The sequence below is a fragment of the Salvelinus fontinalis genome, chromosome 2 (genome assembly GCF_029448725.1).
Source record: "Salvelinus fontinalis isolate EN_2023a chromosome 2, ASM2944872v1, whole genome shotgun sequence".
In the NCBI taxonomy this organism is placed as follows: domain Eukaryota; kingdom Metazoa; phylum Chordata; class Actinopteri; order Salmoniformes; family Salmonidae; genus Salvelinus; species Salvelinus fontinalis.
The window spans coordinates 74944516-74970875 of NC_074666.1; the positions used below are offsets into that span (position 1 = coordinate 74944516).

The following is a 26360-nucleotide window of genomic DNA, read 5'->3' on the forward strand; positions in this document are numbered from 1 at the left end:
TCTGACATGACACGTTTACAGTGATTGTGGGCTGATGCTGATTGTCTTTTCCTGTTCTGGCACTGCAGAATGTGACCCCTCTCACAACCTGGTCTGTGCCCTGTCAGGAATAGGGAGAGAGTGTGCGCACTTGTGAGGGTACAGCTCAATGTGTCACTGTGACAGGAGAAGGGGATTATTAGCCTGTGACTCTGCTAGCCTGTGACTCCGCTAGCCTGTGACTCCGCTAGCCTGTGACTCCGCTTGTGGGACAGACAATGGGTCACTAGACAGACATTACCTCACAGCATTAAATACACACACACACACGCACACTAATTCAATCAGGTAGTCCTTACAGCCGGTGTCTTTGAGGCGGTTGATGGCGTTGGATAGAAGGCGTACACAGCCCAGGAAGCCAGCCCCCTGCTTCTTATGGATCTTCTTGTGGTTCCACACGCTGATGGTGATGGAGTCAGACTTGCCAATATATCTGAGGAGAGAAGAGAGTGACCAGTCACTAACAATGTACTGTAGATGTTACTAAAGCCCGCGTGAATGCACTGTTCCAATAGGCCAGTCTTTGCCTGGATGTCCCCGCTGGGGAGGCACACATCCGCTCGCGGCTGCCTGTCACCGCGGGCTGCGTCCCCACAAGAACACAGTCAGGTGGTGTCTGAGAGGGATTTTCCGCCCGACGTCTGTGAATGTGCGACTCCCGACCCCGAGAGTCTGGGTACGAGACGGACGAACGAAGACAGATCCTGTGAGTCATAAATCATCCAAAGGCAGCCCTTCGACCCAAAATCACCCAGAGGGAGAGAGAGAAATGAAAGAGACAGGGAGGAGGAGAGGCTGAACGAGAGATAGAAAGAGGGATAGTGTAAGTGAGGAAAAGAAGGCGAGTGAACAGTTGAACCATGATATTACTCCCTGACTGCCTCTGTTATCAATCTGTGTGTGTCAGTCGAGGCCTGGGTATTAAACTCACACTACGTGAACCTGACGTGGCACATCTGTTCTGCCCAGTTCCCTTCCTCAGTGTAAAATTAATCATCCATACAGTTAGCAGACTGCATCCCACTATAATTATCATGCTGCTTACCGAAACTAAAGGGATGTGAAACAATGGGGCTGTGAGTAAGATGTCTGGACATTTTGAGTGGAAGCCAAATGCCTGTCTGGGGTGCTATCTGAGAGCATTAGAATGCAGGACAGATTTGTAGGGGGGAATTATTACATCCAACACAGATCTGGATATGATTATTTGATCAAATAATAAGGGCAGTAGACTAGACATTGGATTAAGTTTTTCAAAACAAGATACAGTATGTTTACATACACTATACACATGCCAAACATAACAAACTCTCAGATAATATGATTACTTGTAAGATAAGATAAGATAAGAGTTTCTCCTCTTAGGCCATCTCTATGTTATGTCTCTGGTTGGTTTAGTTACAGTATATGGCATATTGCATGGCAGTTGGGGCTAGGCAGGCCAGGCTGTCACACTTCCTCAGCAGGCAGAACAGGACCAGCTGGGACCTGGGGACACTACCACCACCTGGTCCCCCTGTCCCCATAGCAGCAGAGATGGGACAGAGAGGAACAAGGGCCTGGGCCAGGCTATGGGAACACAACATTGTGCATGTGTCTTTTCATCCCAATATTTGTATCTATGAAGTTATAGGAGATGAATTAACATCTCATCATTATATATCAGTGACGTGCACAATACGGAAGTGGTCCGACGAAGCAGATGCTAAGCTACAGGACTGTTTTGCACAGGCTGTAATATGCTACGCGATTCATCCAATAAAATTGAGGAGGTTACCACATCAGTCACCGTCATCATTAATAAGTGCAACATCCGCACTGAGCTAAAGGCTAGAGCTGCCGGTTTCAGGGAGCAGGACAGTATTCCGGACGCTTATAAGAAATCCTGCTACAACCTCCAACGTGCCATCAAACAGGAAATTTGCTAATACAAGACTAAGATAGAATCCTACTACAACGGCTCTGACGCTCGTTGGATGCGGCAGGGCTTGCAAACTATTAAGGGGTACAAAGGGAAACCCAGCCACGAGCTGCCCAGTGACGTGAGCAGACGAGATAAATGCCTTCTATGCTCGCTTCGAGGCAAGCAACACTGAACCATGCATACAGTTCATTGACTATAGCTCAGCGTTCAACACCATAGTGCCCTCCAAGTTTATTACTAAGCTAAGGACCCTGGTACTGAACACCTCCCTTTGCAACTGGATCTTGGACTTCCCGACGGGCCACCCCCAGGTGGTGGAGGTAGGCAACAACACATCCGCCACGCTGACCTTCAACACGGGGTGCGTGCTTAGTCCCCTCCTGTACTCCCTGTTCGCCCGCTACTGCATGGCCGCGCACAACTCCAACACCATCATTAAGTTTGCTGACGACACGACGGTGGTTGGCCTGATCAGAGATGACGATGAGACAGCCTATAGGGAGGAAGTCCAAGATCTGGCAGTATGGTGCCAGAAAACAGGTAACGGAGGGCTGAACATGCCCCCATCCACATCCACGGGGCTGTAGTGGAGTGGTGAAATTATCATGGTCCACACACACCAACACAGTCGTGAAGGCACGACAACACCTCTTCCCACTCAGGAGGCTGAAAAGATTTGGCATGTGCCCTCAGATCCTCAAAAGGTTATACAGTTGCACCACCGCTTGGCATCCGACTGCAAGGCGCCATCCAGGACCTGGACGCCAGGGAACTCGGTACTTGATGTACTGGGCCGTTCGCACTACCCCTTGTAGCACATTGCGGTTGGATGACAAGCAGTTGCCAGTCATGGGAAGGCCTTCAAAATTGTCAAAGACTCCAGTCGCCCAAGTCATAGACTCTCTGCTACTGCACGGCAAGCAGTACCGATGAACAAAGTCTGGAACCAACATGACCCTGAACAGCTTCTACTCCCAAGACAAATAGTTAACCAACAGCTACCTGGACTACCTGCATTGAGCCTTTTTGCACTAACTCTTTTGACTCATCACTTACGCTGCTGTTACTGTTTATTATCTATCCTGTTGCCTAGTCACTTTATACCTATGTACATATCTACCTCAAATACTTCGTACCCCTGCACAACGACTTGGTACTGGTATCCCAATGTACATAGCCAAGTTATCGTTATGCATTGTGTATTTATTATTACGTGTTTTACCTGTCTATTATTTCTCTATTTTCTTTCTCTCTGCGTTGTTGGGAAGGGCCCGTAAGTAAGCATTTCACTGTTTGTCAACACCTGTTGTTTTCGAAAAATGTGACAAATAAAATGTTATTTGACATATTCATTAATATATTATACTTCTTAGTATAAATGTAGTTTGAAGCGTGCTGCACAAGAAACTGATAGGTTTGTCCCCTGGTTTGTCCCTAATAGGGCTACAGAGCCGTATTACAGTCCAGTCTGTCTGCTCCACATACTTTAACTGGGCTGGATAGGAGTCGAGGAGAGGCAGTTTGCCAGCGAGACACAGTCTGTTATCCTTGGCATACAGGCCACTTCCGCAACAATGCTGGCTGGGGTCAGCAGTCACGGGCCAGTCTGTTGGTCTGACCACTGACAGCACCACTGAGGAGGCCCTGACGTGTCAATGTTGCCATGAGCACATACACTTCCTCACGCTGTGCACATACAACCAATGGAAAAAAGCTTCAGTGCCAATTAAGCAAAGGCTTTTCTGGCTCTGCTGAGTGTGAGCACCTGGTGTTTCAGACACCATTTGAATATGTGTGCTCAGCTACCCCCAGTCAATTAGTGTGTGCTCAGCTACCCTCAGTCAATTAGACTCCACACACTGAGGAGAGTCCATGTGCCTTAGCATGGAGTAGTAATCCTTAACTCTGACACACAGAGGGAGGGCACCTAAAGGTTTAACATAGTCATTAACAGGAAGAAACACAGGCAGGTTCCAGGTGATAAAAAAAACCTGGAGAGGTGTGTGTGCGTGCATTTGGCTCCATCTTGGGAGTACATAGGTCGATGTCCTCCCATCCATCACCATGTCCAGCACTCTCTCTCCTCTACAGTGGGACTGACTGACTGACTGACTGACTGACTGAGGGCTGTGTTTCCCTCCTGTCAAACGGGACATGAACAACTAATTAAACAGCCATGTTGGGAGAGGGTCTGGTATCCTGAGCAACCAAACAAATGGAGACATGTGCTTCCTCTTTCTGTTAGCTACGCGTGGCGTCTGGATAAACACTGGGAAAATACTGGAAACTTTCACCCCCCCCTCTTTTTCCAGGTTGTTTTCACAAGACAAGCAGTCCTTGGGAAAAGCGACATGGGTGCAACAAGACATGCATATATTTCTGCCCAAAAGGTAAAAGGCTTCTGAGATTAGTTTCCCTCCCCACGGTTCTATTTAAATGTTTTTCTTTTTCACGTTAACTACCTCAGTGGAATTGTCATTGCTGGCCTACAGATAAGTGAGAGGACAGACATAAACACAGCTTACTGTAAGGCATTCAGATCCTGCAGAATCAATGTGTGACACATCCCTGATGTCCACTTGGCACATTGGAGTTGGGTGAGGGAATGCATAGATCACAGGAGGTTGGTGGCGCCTTAATTGGGGAGGACGGGCTCATGATAATGGCTGGAGCGGAATGGTATCAAATGCATGGTTTCCATGTGTTTGATGCCATTCCAGTCACGCTGTTCCAGCCATTATTATGTGCAGTCCTACCCTCAGCAGCCTCCACTGGTGTAGATATAGCATAGAGGGCACTGGTGATAGTTATAGAGAGGGGCCACAGTTCAGCAGAATGCTGGTTCATTACTAAATCAGCAGGTTATGGTAAGGTTTCTGTTATATACACGGTTTCACATCTAGTCACAGCTGCTTCTATATGGATGGTATGTCAAGCGCAAGCGCTGCGCTATCCATTATGTTAGTTGAGTGATGAGGGGACTCACAGGTCGTAGTGCTGGTTCCACTTGGGGTCGAGGGTGTTCTTCACGGTGTCTGTGGAGTGACATTGTCCTGAGCCGTCCACCACCACTTTGGCAAAGGGATCAGGGAGGCCTACAGGGGAACACACACACACACACACACACACACACACACACACACACACACACACACACACACACACACACACACACACACACACACACACACACACACACACACACACACACACACACACACACACACAGAGACACACACACAGAGACACACACACAGAGACACACACACACAGCCTCAGCACACAGCCTCAGCACACTGGCCTGGCCAAGGACAGGCTGTACTAGGAGAAAATGTTACAGGCATCACTCCATCATTATTTGATGATTTCATTATGCAGATGGAAGTGAGACTATCCGGTTTCTGAAAGGGGGAAAAGAGGTTACCTGAAGAAAACTACGTTTGATGAATAACATTCTATGACAGTCTAGGAATGGCTGATGTGTGAATCTGATAGTGTGACTGAACCTGAGCCGAGTGACAGATATCTAGAGATACGGGTGGACATGACATTGACACTAATAGACAGACCTGAGGGACCTGTTGGATGACATTTACCTGCACATAGCCTGGGTGTGGTGGATACACAAGCTCACAGACACACGCACACACACATATGCCATGCAGGCCCACACAAACAAAACAAACTGCACTTAGAAATACATCTCTCCCTATACATAAACACACCATCCCACAGAGACAAGCCTGCCTTGCTGCCACACAAGGCAGAGTTCTCTCCACCCAGGCCCTGACTGAGTGAGTGTTTACTCAGCCCCTGAGTGCTGGAATGGGAGGAATGGGCACCAGAGAAACCACCTGAGTGAGGGACCTTAACACACTCACTCTCCATGACAGCCTGACCCAAACACACCCAAACACTGGGGCCACTATGGACACCTAGCACACACTGAAATGCTATGCTGTGCTGTTTCACTCTGAAATGGACTAGCTTTAAATGACGGTATAAACGTTTTATTGATATCCCATACTTAACCTCTACAGAATTGCTCCAATTAGGCACATTTGGCCAGACTTAATACAACATTTTGAACAGAAATACAATGGTTCATTGGATCAATCAAAAAAACTGCACATACACTTGCACATACACTGAAATTGCGCCTAACCTGGAAAAATAAATTGTGACCCTTCTCTTGCATTTCAAAGAAAAAACTTGTTTTTTCCCTTTGTATTATCTTTTACCAGATCTAATGTGTTATATTCTCCTACATTAATATCACATTTACACAAACATCAAAGTGATTCCTTTCAAATGGTATTAAGAATATGCATATCCTTGCTTCAGGTCCTGAGCTACAGGCAGTTAGATTTGGGTATGTCATTTTAGGCGAAAATTGAAAAAAAGGGTCCGATCCTTTAAGAGATATTTCATACCTGTGTGACTCAATGCATGAAATGTGAATGAAACAAAGGGAATAAAATAGTCCTAGTTTTATTAGTAGTTTGATTGGCTAATATTGATAATAAGCTACATCATTGTGACGTGGTGAGCTCATCTTTCTCCCCACAAACTTATCAGTAGTAACATTACATGCTACTAACCCTTTCCTCTTTGCTGGTGTAGTGTAGTAGTGGGTTAAGTGTGTTAGCATGGCGTTCTGCTGGTAGGGAACTCTAGCTGCTGGCAGCAGGCCCTCTAATCAGCTCAAACTGACCCACATTTCACATTTCTCACAGGGGATACATATCTCACACTGCAGACATCAAAGCCCTCAAGCCCCCTGACTATGAAACTATAAAGCCATTTAACATGGAGTCGAGGATCAGAAACACAGCTTTCACTGGGTTACTTACGAAAGAAATCTTTCTTCACCAGGTTTTTGGCACAGAGGACTGAAAGAGAAGAGGAGAATGAGGTGTTATTTTTAATCGTTGCAGATAGACACATATTACACACTGACAAGCTGTTGTGATCGTGTGGTTACATCACTGCCAAGGGAGAGGTTTGTGCAGGGCTGAAGTGATACACTGCTGCTCAGGGAACTGAATCGCAAAGCGCTCCATCTTGGATATGGATAGCCCTGGCTACATTACATAAGCAGCAAGAGCATTTCTTTTATAATGTGTAATGTAAGACAAGTAATGTGACTTTTAGGTGATAGAGAAAACACATGAACATATATATTTAGCCAGACTGGATTGTGCCAGACCCTATATCTCTACATTTGAGTGTGTGTACTGATCATAAGCTGACAACCAGGTGATAAATCAATGACATGAGGAACTCTCCTGTTCCGCTCCAGAAAATAGACCAGCATCAACATGCTTTATAGCTATAGTAGTTGATTAACAGCAACTCAATCAAGAAAGTAACTTGACGATAGTGCATATGGACACTTGTTGGCGACATGCTGAATCATTGGGCATTCGCACATGAATTCAATATGAACTATTAAAAGGGAGGGGCATACTCTTCCCCACAGCAGCCAGTCTGCAGCAGCAGAGCAGTAGATTGGGCAGATCCCCAGTGAGAACCATGGAGGGGCTGCTGAGGCAAGGAGGCAGAGCCACTTAAACACCCTCCACTGGGCCTGGATGAACGGCCACCTGGGTGTCTGGAGCCACCGACACACACTCAGTCACTTACTCAGCCCCGGCCCAGGCCCAGTCCCTCTGGTCCGCTTCAGTACAGACACAGCCACAGGCAAGAATGGCCTTTCTATTGTACTTCAACTACCTTTGTGTATTTGGTCTATGTATTTTTTGGGCCATCCCGGTCACATCCCACTGATCAAAATCCACCCACTATGCTCACTACCAGCGCTGTTCAATACCACCCCCATAGACGCCAGCTGCGGTGCGACAGCCGTCCATAGTTGCCATGTGAGTCGATTTCAGATCTTTGAGAGATGAAATCTGTCTCATGTCTGGGGGCCCCCCGAGGCCGTTTGTGTGTCTTCTCTCTACAGAGACCCGCTCACATGCAGGTGTGTCCAGACTTTACTTTGTTAACACAAATAAACAAAGGCAGGCCCATAGGGGCAGACAGCAGCCTAAGCCATTGAATCTACAACCACCGCTATTCATCTGCCCCTCCCTACCCACCCACAGCTAAACACAGGGAGAACCACAGTGCTTACACTGCATGTGAAACATAACCTGACTCCTAAATCAATTAAGGTCTGAGCCGAAACAACATATGAGAGGGAACAGAACACCATTTTAGAGTGCCATGGACTGAATTAAACACACAAATCACAGACCGCAGTGTGAAACACAAACATCTACACATGGTGTTTACTGATACACTCAGCACACACAAAGGGTTTCTGGGTTTAATGAAAATTACACCATTAAGATGGAGAGGAGGGAGAAAAGTAGGTCTTAACCGAATCTAAACCCTCTTGGGGGATGGGAAGGGAGAACATGCTCGACAGACGAGGAAGAATTTCTTCCAGCAAACATCCCTGGGAATGTGTTCCGTTCCAGTGAAACCCACCTCATTACTCAAACATCTGGTATGCATCTCTCTCAGTCAGTCTCACACACACACTGTATGCCAGTCACACACACCACAGGCCCCTGAAAGGGTCCACAACACCTCGCTCTGCACACCCGCTCTAGCTCCAGTGATCTAATTAATTATTTACAGGCAGAGAGGTGTGAGAGAGAGAGAATGTCGGGGTGTGAGGTGCTGTGAGGGGGTGAGGAGTTGTAAGAATCAGGTAACAGCACTCGGTGATATCACTATTCAGGTCTTGCTTCTTTTACAACCAAATATGGACAGAACGACATACGCTGGGTACTGAAAACTAGCTACATAGTGTGTTTCTCAAAAATAGATGATTTAATCAAAAGAAATGGACTCTCAAAGCTGGTAATTTTCTGTATTTTCACAGCTGCAGCAGAGCAAAGCTACAGGAAATGGACATGAACAGTTAAATCGTTACAGGGAGTCCCAGTGAGAAAGGGCAATGGTGAGTCTCATATAGCCAAATGTAAACTGGGAGAGAGGAAAAGGGAAGAGAGAGGAGGCCGGTGACACAGTAGGCCTGTCTGACTGTGGTAGAGAAATGACACATCACGGAACACCAGAACTTGCAGTAATGTCCCTCTGACCGGGACATGAAAACCAACGGGCCTTCTGTAAGCATACCATTAAACCTAGCCATCAATACAGCAGGAAAACAACACAACACTTATATATGTAAAATATAGAACAGACCGAATTACAGCCGAGCACAGCAGACCCAAGACAAAACCACTGAAATTACAGAGATAACCAGACAATGGCAGCAGAGAAGCCAATGATGAGATAGACTGCAGGACATGAATGGAGCACCGGGCAGCAATCATCATCCAATGTAAGCCAACCATCAGAACATGAGAGGAGTTCTCATTACTAGGGCCCTGTAAAATCTGCGATGAGGAGAACGGGGATGGAATTACAGTATCCAGACATTAAAACAGAATTCAACCATATAAATGTTTTACTGAACTTAGTAGGGAATCAACTAAATGTATTGAAAATTAATTAATTTGAGCAAGCTTATCATACATAAGACATGAACAGAATACATCAGTGATATGTATTTCCTGCAACTTTCTGAAGAGTTAACGAGAATTCCCCATCTGTGTATTGCGCAGTGAGCGCGTCTACCATTTTGTGTAGTCGATAGCGATGATGCTAATGAAAAGTCTTCTGGTAGATGGAAAGGCTTTCCAAAAAACCTTCTCCATTAAAAGTAACCTATGCTTAAATGGATTATTTGCATTAATCTAGTGGGTATTTATTCCATGTGTAACTCTGTGTTGTTTGTGCTTTGCTTTATCTTGGCCAGGTGGCAGTTGTAAATGAGAACTTGTTCTCAACTGGCCTACCTGGTTAAAGAAAGGTGAAATAAATAATACAAAAAAATTGTTTAGCAAATTCTACCATCACATACACCACAAGAATAACACTAAATAATAGCCTCTTGCTATGTGCTACACCCCAAAATCTACATTTATAAAAAATGTCACAGACCTCAAGTGGTCTCCTGATGTGGTTTAAGCAGTGTTGTGGACTTACAACATCCAATTTAGTTGTTTTTCTATTTTAAAAAAAGTTTGATTTGGAGAGTGAAAACGAGAAAAAAACAGGGGAAAACAGAAACCTTGAAAAACTAAACAGAGAATACGGAATCAAGCAAAAAAAAATAAAACAGATTTTCTAGGGACCTACATTACATACAGACAAGCGTAAACTCAGACACCATGGGCCAACTGCCTCTCCTTTAGTCAATATATAGCCTAACCACCAATATAAGTGGTAGGATAGGTAGGTCAATGTTATGCAGGTAATGAGCAGATAGTCTGACTGATCACGTAGTAAACTAGAGAGTGAAGACCGGCTGTAAACTATAATGATGTACCCATATTTCCGTGAGTCTGGCCCTGACTGTCTGATGGGTTTTCCCAGAGAAGGGCAGCTAAATTAACCTATCGTGGCTAAACATGGCGGGCTCCAGATAATGTGAGCGCTGGTTGACCCCAGGAAAGGGAACGCCGTGATCAGATCAGGCTCTATGCCAGCGGCTCAGCAGGCTTCCCCCTTGGATGGACGGACAGACTGACTGCAGTAGGAGCCCGGAGATGAACCTGCTAGACGGTACACATTGTCCCGGTCCACTCTTCAGGGGTGTCACCCCTTATGGGACGGAGGGCTGAACCGCTCGGCTCTGCTTTATACTTTTACAGGGAGAGGATTCATTATTATTGAATCTTACATGAATACAAAGGGTTATGGGACCCTTGGTTTGTACCTCACTGTCACTCCTTCTGGCCACATTTTTGTTAGTTAGTGATTTCTCAAGGGCTCTTTCCCATGGTAGCTGAGAGGTGCCTCTCGTGTGTAAATCTGAATGTCAAACAGCCACGCTCTTAAATGTTTCCCCGATGATGGTTGTTTAATACTTCTCATGGTGTTACATACACTACATGACCAAGAGTATGTGGACACGTGTTCGTCGAACATCTCATTCCAAAATCATGGGCATTAATATGGAGTTGGTCCCACTTTTGCTGCTATAACAGCCTCCACTCTTCTGGGAAGGCTTTCCACTAGATGTTGGAACATTGCTGCGGGGACTTTCTTCCATTTAGCCACAAGAGCATTAGTGAGGTCGGACACTAATGTTGGGCGATTAGGTCTGGCTCGCAGTTGGCGTTCCAATTCATCCCAAAATTGTTTGATGGGGTTGAGGTCAGGGTTTTGAGCAGGCCAATCAAGTTCTTCCACACCGATCTCGACAAACTATTTCTGTATGGACCTCGCTTTGTGCACAGGGTCATTGTCATGCTGAAACAGAAAAGGGCCTTCCCCAAACTGTTGCCACAAAGTTGGAAGCATAGAATCGTCTAGAATGTCATGGTATGGTGTAGCGTTAATATTTCCCTACACTGGAACGTAGAGGCCTAGCACGAACCATGAAAAACAGCCCCAAACCATTATTCCCCCTGCACAAAATTTTACAGTTGGCACTATGCATTGGGGCAGGTAACGTTCTCCTGGCATCCACCAAACCCAGATTCATTCGTTGGACTTCCAGATGGTGAAATGTGATTCATCACTCCAGAGAACGCATTTCCACTGCTCCAGAGTCCAACGGTGGCAAGCTTTACACCACTCCAGCCGACGCTTGGCATTGTGCATGGTGATCTTAGGCTTGTGTGCGGCTGCACAGCCATGGAACCCCATTTCATGAAGCTCCAGACAAACAGTTCTTGTGCTGAAGTTGCTTCCAGAGGCAGTTTGAAACTATGTAGTGAGTGTTGCAACTAAGGACAGACGATTTTTACATGCTCAGCGCTTCAGCACTCGGCGGTCCCGTTCTGTGAGCTTGTGTGGCCTACCACTTCGCGGCTGAGCCGTTGTTGCTCCTAGACGTTTCCACTTCACAATAACAGCCCTTACAGTTGACCAGGGCAGCTCTAGCAGGGCAGAAATTTGATGAACTGAAAGTCACTGAGCTCTTCAGTACAGGCCATTCTACTGCCAATGTTGGATCTATGGAGATTGCATGGCTGTGTGCTTGATTTTGTACACCTGTCAGCAACGATGTGGCTGAAACAGCAGAATCAAGAATTTGAAGGGGTGTCCACATACTTTTGGTGAGATAGTGTATTTACAAGTAGTTTCTAAATAGAAAATAACTGATGGGAGGATCTGAATGTAGAACAAGGAAGAGAACTGTGGGGGGACAGTCAGAGAACCACCCTGGAGAAAGAGAATGGTTGCACATCCCATCTCACCAACACAGAATATTGCATTAAACGGTCCATAAGCCACTGAAGAAACATAGCAAACACCATATCGCTGACAGAAATATATTAGCCATATGATCCAACCTACGGAACACCCCCATTTAATCTCCTTTCTGTCACGATAGCTTTGTTTAATGACATAAAGTTAAATCATTGTCCCCATTTCCTGCCAGCACACAGAATTCTTTAAATGTATGGGTTTATAGGAAGTCTGTCCTGATGACAGGAGTCGTCCCTAAGAAAAGGAAACCGGCCAGCTTGCACCTACAGGGCGGCATCGTAAATCTATTTTTATTGGTCACGCCGGGCGCACTTTCTCATACTCACACACTGACAAATATATAGCTCTCTCCATCCAGGCACATAAACATGGCCACACAGACACAGACACAGACACACACAGACACACACAAAAACACACACACACACACACACACACACACACACACACACACACACACACACACACACACACACACACACACACATTTCAAGCATTTCGCTACACCAGCAATTACATCTGCTAAATATGTGTATGTGACCAATTAAAATTGATTTGACACACACGTAAATATATGCAACATCATGGGCACTTACACACACAGACACAAAAAGCACTACACTCACAATCCTGGAGAAAAAATATAAAATATAAAATATATATATATAATATAAAATATAGAAATAGATTTTGGTTAGTTAGAATCACATAATTTATTTCCCATGTCCACTTTTAAGAAAATGCTGTTCTCAAGGAGTTGCGATTTTTTGCACAACCGAGTAATGTACTTGCCAAAGTGAGTAAGGGTGAGGGGTTTGATTGGGAGGGAGCTAGCTAGAGTCAAAAATGGCACAAAAAAAGTGACAATTCTAACCACTTCCACCTTATTACCCATGTGGAAGGGTTTTGACTAGATGGGATACAGCTTTTGTCATATTTTTCGTAACAGGTTAGGAGAACTTACACAAAAGGTTAGGAGAACTTATGCAGCAGGTTAGGAGTATTAACATAGCAGGTTAGGAGAATTAGGTTAAGGTTAGGAAAACTTTTATACTTTGACGTTCATTTGGCAAAAGCAGTTTCCCTTCTAGCCATGACCATGCGGAAGGAAAAATATCAGCCTCGTCTAAAACCCACCCCTGGTGCAAAACTAATTTTCCAAACATTTCTCACCCTGCCTGCCCCTACTAAACACTCCGGAAAAACATCACGTAATCCTCTGCATCTCGGCGCATCTTAAATCCTCAGTCGCCATAGCGACTGCGGTATCGAGTCAAGGCTGAGAGAAGGATCTCTCTGTGTGTCTGTGTTTCTCATTCTGGTCGCGCTGCCGGCAGCTCAAAGACCCAACGACTGCAGTGTGACTGACAGGGAGGAAGGACAGCACAATTGAGCTGCTCACAACAGGAGAGGAGTAGGCTAATGAGTGTTGACATTTAAAACTATGAATACAGTAATGGAGAAGAATACCACACACAAACAAACACACACTATAATACAGGCGGGCTCAGAGGCATTCCTAATGGTTGTATAGCAGTGGAATGAGTTGAGTGTGGATATGACAGGGTGGACAGAGTAGACTTGTAGTGTAGTTATTCAATGGTGTCAGCCTTGTACCAGGCGCGGCGCTGCAACATCAGTCAACTAAGGTATCTGTGGGGGTGACAAAGTGAGTAATAGCTGCTGTATATCACAGCTTGAATACTAATGATAACCACGCCGCGCGCCCTTCCCTCCATCACCAGGCTGTCCACACAGCCTTCATAGGGAACCGGGATCACATGCAACTCTGATAAATGACAAAAGCCTTTTAGGCTAACACATTCTACATTTACTCCACATTCTTATCTAAATGGCCCACAACCAAACAGCTGGAGAGGAATTTGAAGCTGCAGCTGGACACACATTCAGAAACCCACCCACACACACTTCCCTCTTATGACCCATGAAGCCTCATCTCTTAATATCCTGTTAAAGATGTGGTATCACTTAATGTCCTCCTACAAGCCCTGAGTCATTGGCACCGACAGGAACAAACAAGTGGAACATATCTAATGACTAAACTGGAACCTCACCTGGCATTCCAGCATAGGAAGCAGAGGAGTTGTGTGTCCTCCTTCTGTCGGACAGTCAGTCAGTCAGTGGGTTATTAGTCACATCATAGGTTTCCAAATCACAGCCCAAACTAGGTAGATTCCCCAAAGGGGGGGGGGGGGGGGGGGTCAGCAAACACCACAACCTCCTGGCTTTCTCAGTCAAAATCGATGAACAGATAGGTTAGAGGCAGGCAGAGAGCTTGGGGGTAAAGTTAAAGTTCCACCTATGGAGAAAGAGAAGTGGGTGAGTCTCTCCCAGGGCTGGACACAAAGAAACCCAGTGTCCGGGGACTCAATGCACCCCGCCACTCAGGCCACCTGGGGAGGGAGAGGTCACATGACACACTGAATGAGCAAACAATCACCAACCAAAACAAAATGGAGGCACTTCAGCTGGATCCCACACATCTCCAGCTCTCTCTCTCTCTCTCTCAAACACACACTCAAACTCTACCACTCGAATTATAACCCAGTGGGATGGAACATGGGAAATGGATGCTGTGGGGAAAAAGGGGATTCACAGTGCTGCCCTGGTGTACAGCTCTGTGGTTAACCATCACACTGGAGTGCCTGTGGAGGAGGAGGAAGTGGGGGTGTGGGAAAAGAGAACTGCCTTATAAAAACCCACCATTACCAGCCTGTCCAAAGTCAAAATCAGGTCTGGAATTTAACAAAAGAAAAAGAGGGACATGTCAAAATCAACCTCTTTCAGTGTGAAATCATAATTGTGTCACCCAAAACAATAGTGCTGCTGCTGCTAACCCCTGCACCACCCTTCCCCTCCACCTGGTTCTCCTAGTCCAGTGCCCTGACCCAATCCACCAGACAGTCTGACATCTCCCTGGAAAGCCCCCCTCCCCCCTATCCCCTGCCTGCCTGCCTGTCTCTAGCCCTGTTTTGACTCCAGGACTGAGCGCTCTCATTCGCAGCATTGTTCTTCTGTAAACAAAAAAGCTTCCTTTCCCCCAACCACGCCTTCTTTCACTGAGCCTTAAAAAAAAGAGAAGAAAGATGGAAGGAAGGAGAGGGAGAGTTCAGATCAACAAGTGTTGGAGGTGGACCAGGTCCTAATCTGTAATCACCAATCCGCTTCCTCCTGCAGCCTGATCCATATCCTGGTTTCCCCACTCTTGAGGGCGAATATCCCTCTGCTTCCAGCCAGCCCATTAGGCGCTGGTGGGTTCTCAAATCCAGGCCTGTCTAGGCTCTCATTCTAAGAGAATGTGAGTCTTATCTGGGCTGGGGCTTCCATTGCCTCTCCACAGAGGAACAGTGACAGGACAACATGACTCACACACACATAAAAGGGTTTGATGGGAATCGAGACAGTACAATAAAGTCTTCATGGACATTCTATAGGGTAGTTGTAGACATTAAATGAGGGTAGGTTATTTATATGGCCTACGCGTTGTGTGTCATGGTATGTCTGCCTGGGCTGGCTGTGCTAACATGAGCGTCCCACACGCTCCAGAAAGCCCTGCGTAGTGGGACAGTTCAGTAGGTTTGCCGCTGGGCAGGACACTCCTCTCTATGTGTGCACTCAGCTCTGCTCCGGAAAAAAGTGGGTTGTTTTTTAAAGACCTTGCCACACCACTTAACTGTAGACCTGAATGTAGCCTAGTTGGGCAGGGTGGGGGTTAGTGGGGGAGTGCAGAGTAGAATTTCATCAAACCCAACTCTTCAGAGCGCAAGTGTGGAAATGTGGTTGGGCCAATGGACTGGTAGAAAATTTAAATATCCATCTAAGGCAACTTTTACATTTTAGGAAATCCACTTATGTAAATATGCTAATCTGATAAGACTTCTGCTGGGCAAATAAATGCTGATATTAAGAGTCTAGGTAGGAGCTGAGTGATCAGGGAAGAGGCTGCCAGGATAATCTCCTAATGCCTGTAAACTGAGCTGGAACTTCCAAAGCTTTAAAATTAGATGTGGGGGAAAAAAACACCACCAAGATATCATCATCTCACCTGTCACTTCAGATCATAAGGAAAACAGAGAGCAGGCTTTAATTTTTTTTTATTTTCACTAGGCTCAAAATCATAGGAGCATTCAAAGACATGCTTCATCTCCTACACTCTAGAAGTGGAGAAGTCTTCTCAACACAGGGTTCTACAGTGTGATCATTTCACTCGCATACGCACTTAAATATTTTGCTGTGAAACCGGAATTGTTTTATTTAGGCGCGCCTAGATAAATTAAGGATTCTAGCTTTAATATCTCAAATATTTATCATTGTACTCCTAATTTGTTTTGCGTGTGCCTACATTTTTCACACGTGCTCCTTATAAAAAAGGTCAGTGTAGAGCCCTGCAACAACTAGGGAATGGAGAGGAAGGTCGGAGAAAACCTGCTGTGATGTACATTACGGACACAAAATAAATACAGCTGAATAGGATCCCCCGAAACTACTATTACACACTGATGGACAGTGGAGCTGACATCAGGCACATCTGTCACACAGTCACTGTAAAATGACTGTGTGAAATACACAGTCACTGTAAAATGACTGTGTAAAACGCATGTTGGAATTACAGAGGACTCAAAATGTTCCACATACAAAAAGATAAAAAACAAACCTCAACCATCAGAGATGTGCTCCAAGAAACGTCTCATTATCATACTTAACACAGCAGTGTTGAAAAGTGACGACAGATCTGTACATGTTCTGATGAGCTCAAACTAAGAACCTGTACAGTCAGGTGACATGATGTCTGGTTGGACTTCAGAGAATATCCACCAGGGGGAAGGTGGCATTCATTGTTGCCAAACTGAACCATTCTCCCGATGAAGACAATGAGGGAAGCGCTATTTAAAAAATATATTTCACCTTTATTTAATTAGGCAAGTCAGATAAGAACAAATTATTATTTACAATGACGGCCTACCCCGGCCAAACCCAGAAGACGCTGGGCTAATTGTGTGCCACCCTATGGGACTCCCAATCACAGCTGGATGTAATACAGCCTGGATTCGAACCAGGGACTGTAGTGACGCCTCTTGCACTGAGATGCAGTGCCTTAGACCGCTGCGCCACTCGGGAGAGACAAGAGTCACAGAGTCGGTAAAGCAACCTTTCACTGCTAAACCTGTCTGACCATGCAAACAGATGGGCTGATGACATTCTTGGTGTGAGAACATGTCATCCATCTTACATCACCCTTTCCTCTATGAGGCCTTGTGTAATTGCATAAGGAGTCCACACCAACTATTTTGAGAACCAAAATGAAGGAACTCATCCCCATGTTTTTTGCTGTATTTTTGGTACCCCTGCGTAAGTAGGCCTACATGTGTTTTTCCCACTGAGTGATACAATGTGCCTGAGAGGAAGCCATCCAGTCGAGTAAAGTCTTCCACGGCACTGATGCTTAGTGAGGAGTCAAAACAGTGAGCACTCAGCTTCTGCCAGCTTGCACCACTGTTGGCTGGGACTGGGCAGTTTAGAGTGGCTGCATGGCTCTCTAAAGCTCTTTGGCTCCTCTGCACTTTCTGATGTAGACTAATGGAGGAGAGGCCGGGGTAGAGCTACAGAGGAGAGAGGGATATTACTAACCTGTTTAACAGACATGGAGGTCCGCCACAGCCTGGAGCAGAGAAATACTGCTGCTCCCTTCATTTTCCTCCCTCTGAGTTTGTTTCATAAAATGATTTCACAACTCTGTTTGAGAGGAGGGTTACATCATGAGCAAGCCACAATTTGGGCCATGCCAACCATCACACTGCCTCGAGTAGACTCTGATTCTTCTTTTCACCTGAACAGCAACGTAATACAATGAATGTGCTCTATCCCTTAACCTTGAAAGCCTATAGGTGAAGACACAACAAGAGGGTAACCTAGGCCCTATGTATCGCCAATGATTTGGGCATAATGTTTTCAAAGTAAAAGAGACAATGTAGTCCACACACACAACATGTAGGCTAGTCACACATGTGTATCTGTTAATATGCATTCTTGGGGGACCCAGTCATCCTTGATTGTCAACATAAGGTACAGTGAACTCCAAAAGTATTGGGATAGTGACACATTCTTTGTTGTTTTGGCCTGTACTCCAGCCCTTTGGCTTTGAAATGATACAATGACTGAGGTGCAGACTGTCAGCTTTAATTTGAGGGTATTTTCATCCATATTGGGTAAACTGTTGAGAAATGACATAACTTTTTGTACACAGTCCCCACATTTTAGAGGACCAAAAGTATTCACTTGTGTATTAAAATAGTAAAAAGATAAGTATTTGGTCCCATATTCATAGCACACAATGACTACATAAAGCTTGGGACTCTACACATTTGTCGGATGCATTTGCGGTTTGTTTTGATTGAGTTTCAGATTATTTTGTTGCCAATAGAAATGAATGCTAAATAATGTATTGTGTCATTTTGGAGTTACTTGTATTGAAAATAAGAATAATGTGGATGCTACCATGACTAATCCTGAACATATCATGAATAGTGATGAGTGAGAAAGTTAGACGCACAAATATCATACCCCTAAGTCATGTTAACCTCTCCCCATTACAATAACTGGGGAGGTTAGTTATTTTTGGGGGGTATGATATTTGTGCGTCTAATGTTCTCACTCATCATTACTCACGATTCATTCCGGATTATCCGTAATCATTAGGGATGCACAATATATCAGTGAGCATATCGCAATCGGACGATATTAGCTAAAAACGCCAACACCGGCCCGATGTCTAGTTTAATGCCGATGTGCAAAACCTGACGTGCATACGTATAAAATACAGCGCTACACAGAAGAGGGTTTACATGAAATGTTACATACACAGCTGGACAAGATGGAAACGGACACAGTGACAGTGCGTACCGAGGAAGAGAGGCCACGGACAGACAGAGCTGAAACTTCCCTGCTTGACATGTATGATGAAATCCTGGTTGAGAATGAAAAGACTGAACAAATGAACAACGAAATAGCACAGCAAGTAAGTGAAATAAATAGGTTTTGATTTTGTTTTTCTGGTAACGGGGACATACGTAAATGCCAACAAAATAACTTCTTGGTCAGTGTGGTGTGTGTAACCTTTATTTAACTAGGCAAGTCAGTTAAGAACAAATTTTTATTTACAAATGATGGCCTACCCCGGCCGACGCTGGGCCAATTGTACGCCGCCCAATGAGACTCCCAATCACAGCTGGATGTGATACAGCCTGGATTCGAACCAGGGACTGTAGTGACACCTCTTGCACTGAAATGCAGTGCCTTAGACCGCTGCGCCCGTGTGTTAACTATACTAGAATGCTGAAAGGCCGCTAAAATTAAACATTTTGGTTATCGGTATCGTTTTTTTGACAAGGAAAATATTGGATATCGGTATTGGCAAGAAATATCGGCGCATCCCTAGTAATCATTGTATCATCCAAATAAATGTAAGTGTTTAGAAACATTCGTATTTACAATAAAAGTGACTCCAAAATGACACAATATATTATTTACCATACATTTATATTAGGCACAAAATAATCTGAAACACAACCAAAACAAACAGCAAATGTCTCCAACAAATTTGTAGAGTCACAAGCTTGATGTAGTCATTGTGTGCTATGAATATGGGACCAAATACTTACTTTTTTACCACTTTAATATAAGTGAATTTGTCCCAATACTTTCTGTCCCCTAAAATGTACAAAACTCTAAATGGTTCACTCGATGGATGAACATACCCTCAAATTAAAGCTGACAGTCTGCACTTTAACCTCACAGTCATTGTATCATTTCAAATCCAAAGTGTTGGAGTACAGAGCCAAAACAACAAAAAATGTCACTGCCCCAATACTTCTGGAGCTCACTGTATGTGCCGCTGACAGACATTGAGCTCCATGATTAAAAACCATGAGCGAATGGCATAATGTGCAGGTGTCTACTATAAAGAGCTTTTACTGGGTGTTTTGAAGTGTGTAACACGTGTCTACGCATCATTGTGTCATGTCTGTCCCAGTTTTAGCACCATTGTGTCATGTCTGTCCCAGTTTTAGCACCATTGTGTCATGTCTGTCCCAGCTTTAGCACCATTGTGTCATGTCTGTCCCAGCTTTAGCACCATTGTGTCATGTCTGTCCCAGTTTTAGCACCATTGTGTCATGTCTGTCCCAGCTTTAGCACCATTGTGTCATGTCTGTCCCAGCTTTAGCACCATTGTGTCCTGTCTGTCCCAGTTTTAGCACCATTGTGTCATGTCTGTCCCAGTTTTAGCACCATTGTGTCATGTCTGTCCCAGTTTTAGCACCATTGTGTCATGTCTGTCCCAGTTTTAGCACCATTGTGTCATGTCTGTCCCAGCTTTAGCACCATTGTGTCATGTCTGTCCCAGTTTTAGCACCATTGTGTCATGTCTGTCCCAGCTTTAGCACCATTGTGTCATGTCTGTCCCAGTTTTAGCACCATTGTGTCATGTCTGTCCCAGCTTTAGCACCATTGTGTCATGTCTGTCCCAGTTTTAGCACCATTGTGTCATGTCTGTCCCAGTTTTAGCACCATTGTGTCATGTCTGTCCCAGTTTTAGCACCATTGTGTCATGTCTGTCCCAGTTTTAGCACCATTGTGTCATGTCTGTCCCAGTTTTAGCACCATTGTGTCATGTCTGTCCCAGTTTTAGCACCATTGTGTCATGTCTGTCCCAGCTTTAGCACCATTGTGTCATGTCTGTCCCAGCTTTAGCACCATTGTGTCATGTCTGTCCCAGCTTTAGCACCATTGTGTCATGTCTGTCCCAGTTTTAGCACCATTGTGTCATGTCTGTCCCAGTTTTAGCACCATTGTGTCATGTCTGTCCCAGTTTTAGCACCATTGTGTCATGTCTGTCCCAGTTTTAGCACCATTGTGTCATGTCTGTCCCAGCTTTAGCACCATTGTGTCATGTCTGTCCCAGTTTCAGCACCATTGTGTCATGTCTGTCCCAGCTTTAGCAATTGAGGGACGTGGGCAGAGTTGTGCCATGCTGCTATAATGAGATCATTCCAAGTCTGGGCAGCTCTGATTAGCGTGCAGGGAGATGGGGTTAATAAGGAGGCACGGCCAAGACTTTGAGATCTTATTTCTTGCTCTCGCTTAGAGAAGGGTTATGGCCACTTATATGACAGCCGCGTTTAAAAGCTCCTTGAACTTTTTGGGGCGTAAGATGTAGCCTAGTGCATTACACTTTAGTCACCTGTGGCCCCTCCCCTGATGAGTCAGACCAGGGCTGTAATTACACATCCCATCTGAATGATAATGCACATTGAAACCTTGACCTCATACTCTAGACTTGACTGGCTGGAGTGTCTGCGGCCTCTGATCCAGCTAAACCACAATGAATCATCGGGCCATTGTAGCGATTGTTTTAATGGAGCGGTCCTGGATGGTGAAGGTACTTTCATAATGATTTTCCACCTAGCAAGCCACAACTTATTAAGCAGACAGTTACACAATAACTGGGTCAATCTCGCAAACAAGGCACAGAGTTAAAAAGACCGAAATCTGACACAGAGTCCCTCTTCTTTCTACAAGGATAAGGTTACCGACCTCATTCTGGAGAGTTCCAATAACTCTAGGACTATGGAATGAGTTGATGGCTGTGCAATCATGTTGAGAGTAGTCCCTGTAATAACAGCGTTAACTGGGTCCTCTCAATGAGACCGTGTATGCAGCCATTTTAAAAGAAGGATACCTGGCCGTCCTTAAGCCAGTCAAACAGCAAAAAATACTTGCTGAATTAAGTGTAATTCTATTTAAAAAGGAGAAGGGGCATAATGTTAGGTGACTTAACTAGCCAACTACCGGACATGACAGTCTTCAGAAGTAGACATTTTAAAACAGTCATCCTCTTGCTCACATGCAAAAATCATTTACAGGAAGTCTTGGCATATTTGTTCAACTTTAGTGGAAATGCCATTTGAAATGTGATCTGGTGTGAATATAAACAACTCGTGATCTACCTCCTCAGAGGACCAAGGGCTCAACGGCAGGCTGGGCACAGACAGATGCTTTGTGTCAGCTGTGAGCGCCTTGCGGTTTTCACACCAAGCATCCCATAACACTGGTGACTTAGAGACCCCTATCTGCTCAAGGTTAGAGAGGTATGAGTTAATCACATCAATCCAGGTTTACAGCAGAGCCCAGGAACATTCTAGGTACCCCACCACCTTTTCCTGGAAACGGAAACAAGTCTGGATATCTAGTGTAGAGGTCGACCGATTAATCAGCATGGCCGATTAATTAGGGCCGATTTCAAGTTTTCATAACAATGGGTAATCGTCCTTTTTGGATGCCAATTATGGCTAATTACATTGCAATCCATGAGGAAACTGCGTGGCTGGCTGACTACCTGTTACCCGAGTGCAGCTTCAAAAGGACTTTGTGGCTGTAAGGAGTCAAGGTAAGTTGCTAGCTAGCATTAAACTTATCTTATAAAGAAAAATCTATCTTTACATAATCACTAGTTAACTACACATGGTTGATGATATTACTCGGTTAACTAGCTTGTTCTGCGTTGCATATAATCAATGTGGTGCCTGTTGATTTATCATCGAATCACAGCCTACTTCAACTTCGCCAAACAGGTGATGATTTAACAAAAGCGCATTTGCGAAAAAAGCACAATCGTTGCAATAATGTACCTAACCATAAACATCAATGCCTTACTTAAAATCAATACACAAGTACATATTTTTTAAACCTGCATATATAGTTAAAAGAAATTCATGTTAGCAGGCAATATTAACTAGGGAAATTGTGTCACTTCTCTTGCGTTCAGTGCAAACAGAGTCAGGGTATATGCAGCAGTTTGGGCCGCCTGGCTCGTTGCGAACTGTTGAAAGGCCATTTATTCCTAACAAAGACCGTAATTAATTTGCCAGAATTTTACATAATTATGAAATAACATTGAAGGTTGTGCAATGTAACAGTAATATTTAGACTTAGGGATTCCACCCATTCAATAAAATATGGAATGGTTCCGCATTTCACTGAAAGAATAAACGTTTTGTTTTCGAAATGATAGTTTCCGGATTTGACCATATTAATGACCTACGGCTCGTATTTCTGTGTGTTATGTTATAATTAAGTCTATGATTTGATAGAGCAGTCACTGAGCGATGGTAGGCACCAGCAGGCTCGTAAGCATTCATTCAAACAGCACTTTCGTGCGTTTTGCCAGCAGCTCTTCGCAATGCTTCAAGCATCGCGCTGTTTATGACTTCAAACCTATCAACTCCCGAGATTAGACTGGTGTAACCGATGTGAAATGGCTAGCTAGTTAGCAGGGTGTGCGCTAATAGCGTTTCAAACGTCACTCGCTCTGAGACTTGGAGTAGTTGTTCCCCTTGCTCTGGATGGGTAACGCTGCTTCGAGGGCGGCTGTTGTCGATGTGTTCCTGGTTTGAGCCCAGGTAGCGGCGAGGAGAGGGACAGAAGCTATACTGTTACACTGGCAATACTAACGTGCCTATAAGAACATCCAATAGTCAAAGGTATATGAAATACAAATGGTATAGAGAGAAATAGTCTTATAATTCCTATAACAACTACAACCTAAAACTACTTACCTGGGAATATTGAAGACTCATGTTAAAAGGAACCACCAGCTTTCATATGTTCTCATGTTCTGAGCAAGGAACTTAAACGTTAGCTTTCTTACATGGCACATAATGCACTTTTACTTTCTTCTCCAACACTTTGTTTTTGCATTATTTAAACCAAATTGAACATGTTTAATTATTTATTTGAGGCTAAATTGATTGTATTGATGTATTATATTAAGTTAAAAGTGTTCATTCAGTATTGTTGTAATTGTCATTATTACAAATAAACAATTAAAAAAAAAAATATATATATATATTTTATTTTAAATAATCGGCCGATTAATAGGTATCTGCTTTTTTGGTCCTCCAATAAATCGGCATTGGTATCGGCGCTGAAAAAAAATCATAATCGGTCGACCTCTAATATATACACATATATATAGATCTCTTTCTCACAGGAGGTTAGTGGCACTTTAATTGGGGAGGACAGGCAATGGCTGGAGCTGAATGAGTGGAATCGTATCAAACACATGGTTTCAATGTGTTTGATACGTTTCCATTTGCTCTGTTCCAGCCATTAATTAAGCCATCCTCCCCTCAGCAGCCTCCTGTGATATATCTATATTTATATATATATATCTATATATATATATATATATTTGCCCTTGAGCAAGGCACTAACCCCTAATTTGCTCCAGAATCCCCGTATAACTATGGCTGACCCTGTAAAAGAACACATTTCACTGCACCTATACAACATAACGCTAGTTAGCATCAGCTCGCGAAACTACCTCGAACTTCCTTCATATTGCACGCAGATACTTTCAGAATCTCACATTATCCCTTTAAGACACTAGATATTACGACCAGCCTACATTTGGCAAGGGAGTGAGAACGAACACAACCCATTTCTAAGTACCCAATACTCTTTCTGTACTATTTAACTGAAAAACAACAAGGACATCTAAAGTGAATCATAGTGAAAAAAAGAATGGAGCTCAGGCAGCAGTGATGAGGAGCCTGCAGACAAGCATCAGATTCATTCTCACTAGAGCTCCCCCTCAATGCTAATCCAATTCTGACCCATTAACCGGCTCTGCCAGGTTAGCACATCAGGCCTTTGAAGGCGCCCTTTCAACCATTCAAGTTAGAGAAAACATTCACTGTCCACACGACTCCCAGGTGAAGTCTTCCTTGGGAAGATGACAGATGTGCTTCTACGGAGCAGCGGCGTGAAATGCAGATATGTCAGTGTGTAAATAGGAAACTGGGGGGGTCAAAATGGACAACCCCGTGGCAGAGCAGGTATGGAGAGTGTTTCCTCTGTCAGACATGCAGACAGTAAGGTGGAGGGGCGCTTGTAAATAATGTCAGCTGCTGCCTGGAGAGCACTAATCATCAGAGAGGGGCTGGCTGCAGATGTTCTGTCGACTGATACTCACGCTCAGCACCTGCTTAACATTGGATGCCCTCTGGTTTCAAAGAACATAGGCTACAGAGGCAAGACAGAGCGATGTATAGACAGACGGTTGGTTGACAATGTTGAAACAATGATGCACTCACATCTAAGAGGTAAAAGGCTGTGTTATGATCCTGAACGGTCAGATGGCAGCTTCTAGTCATTGCTGTAGCTCTGTGGGTAATCATAGGTGGCTGTTTCAGCTAGTTGTCTTGTTTTGAGGTGTTTTGAGGTGTCACGGCTATGCCAACATGGCTAAAATTCGCTAGCTAGCTAATCAACAACTGTAACGATGCATTTGAGAGACACCACTTCTTATTGGGCAAACGTATTTATTTTTTCAATAAACATTAAGACGAAATATGGTTTACATGTTGTCAATAATCCTTTGTTTGTACGCCAACCCCATCTGTGCTGCCCCAAAGTTGATCATGCATCAGTTCTGTTGGTAAACAAACCACCTGTCTATAGAAAGGGGAATGTGAGGTGGTCTGTGCATTTAGTTTCTAAACGAGACAAGCAAACTATAATCCATTAACCCGACTTGAATGGAATGTATTGAGTCAGTGAGATAAGCACACAAACACCAACCTAAGCCAGCATTAAGTTCAATAAATAACTCTGGATTTGGGAAAACAATCCACCACTGAAGATAAAGCTCTGTCTGATGGGCCACCCTATGCTCGGCCTAGCTGGGAGCACCACTCTCCTAAAATCCACCACCGACTGATTGCTCAAACTCACTGCACTAAAGAGGACAGCCCTCATAATCCACCCAGCAATCTAAGCAAAACATGAGGACCAACCGACAGTCCTGCCGCGCAATATAACTGCAATTCTTCACTTTATTATTACTATGAACCTCAAAGGGAGTTTCTCTTGTCTGCTCCCCACCTGTCAGGGGTGACATTTGGACAAGTGTTCATCTGTAAAGAGCTTCCTCTCCGATGCTGCCCTCTCCGCCTCTACATCTGGCCTCGGCTCCGTTGCTGGCAGCGGTTTGGGAGTGTGACCGCAGAAGCCT

The 26360-nt window shown here is 44.5% G+C and overlaps 1 protein-coding gene across 1 annotated transcript in view; it reads right to left on the reverse strand.

Annotated features, from left to right (window-relative positions):
* The window catches only part of LOC129825920 (E3 ubiquitin-protein ligase SMURF2-like), a 56167-nt gene that overhangs the window by 21494 nt on the left and 8313 nt on the right, over positions 1-26360 (reverse strand). Inside the window, exons 2-4 of the mRNA XM_055886038.1 lie at positions 6817-6855; positions 4950-5058; positions 339-472 (exon numbers count right to left, since the gene is read on the reverse strand). Coding sequence (XP_055742013.1) covers positions 339-472; positions 4950-5058; positions 6817-6855 — 282 coding nt within the window. The remainder of the gene's footprint in view (positions 1-338; positions 473-4949; positions 5059-6816; positions 6856-26360) is intronic.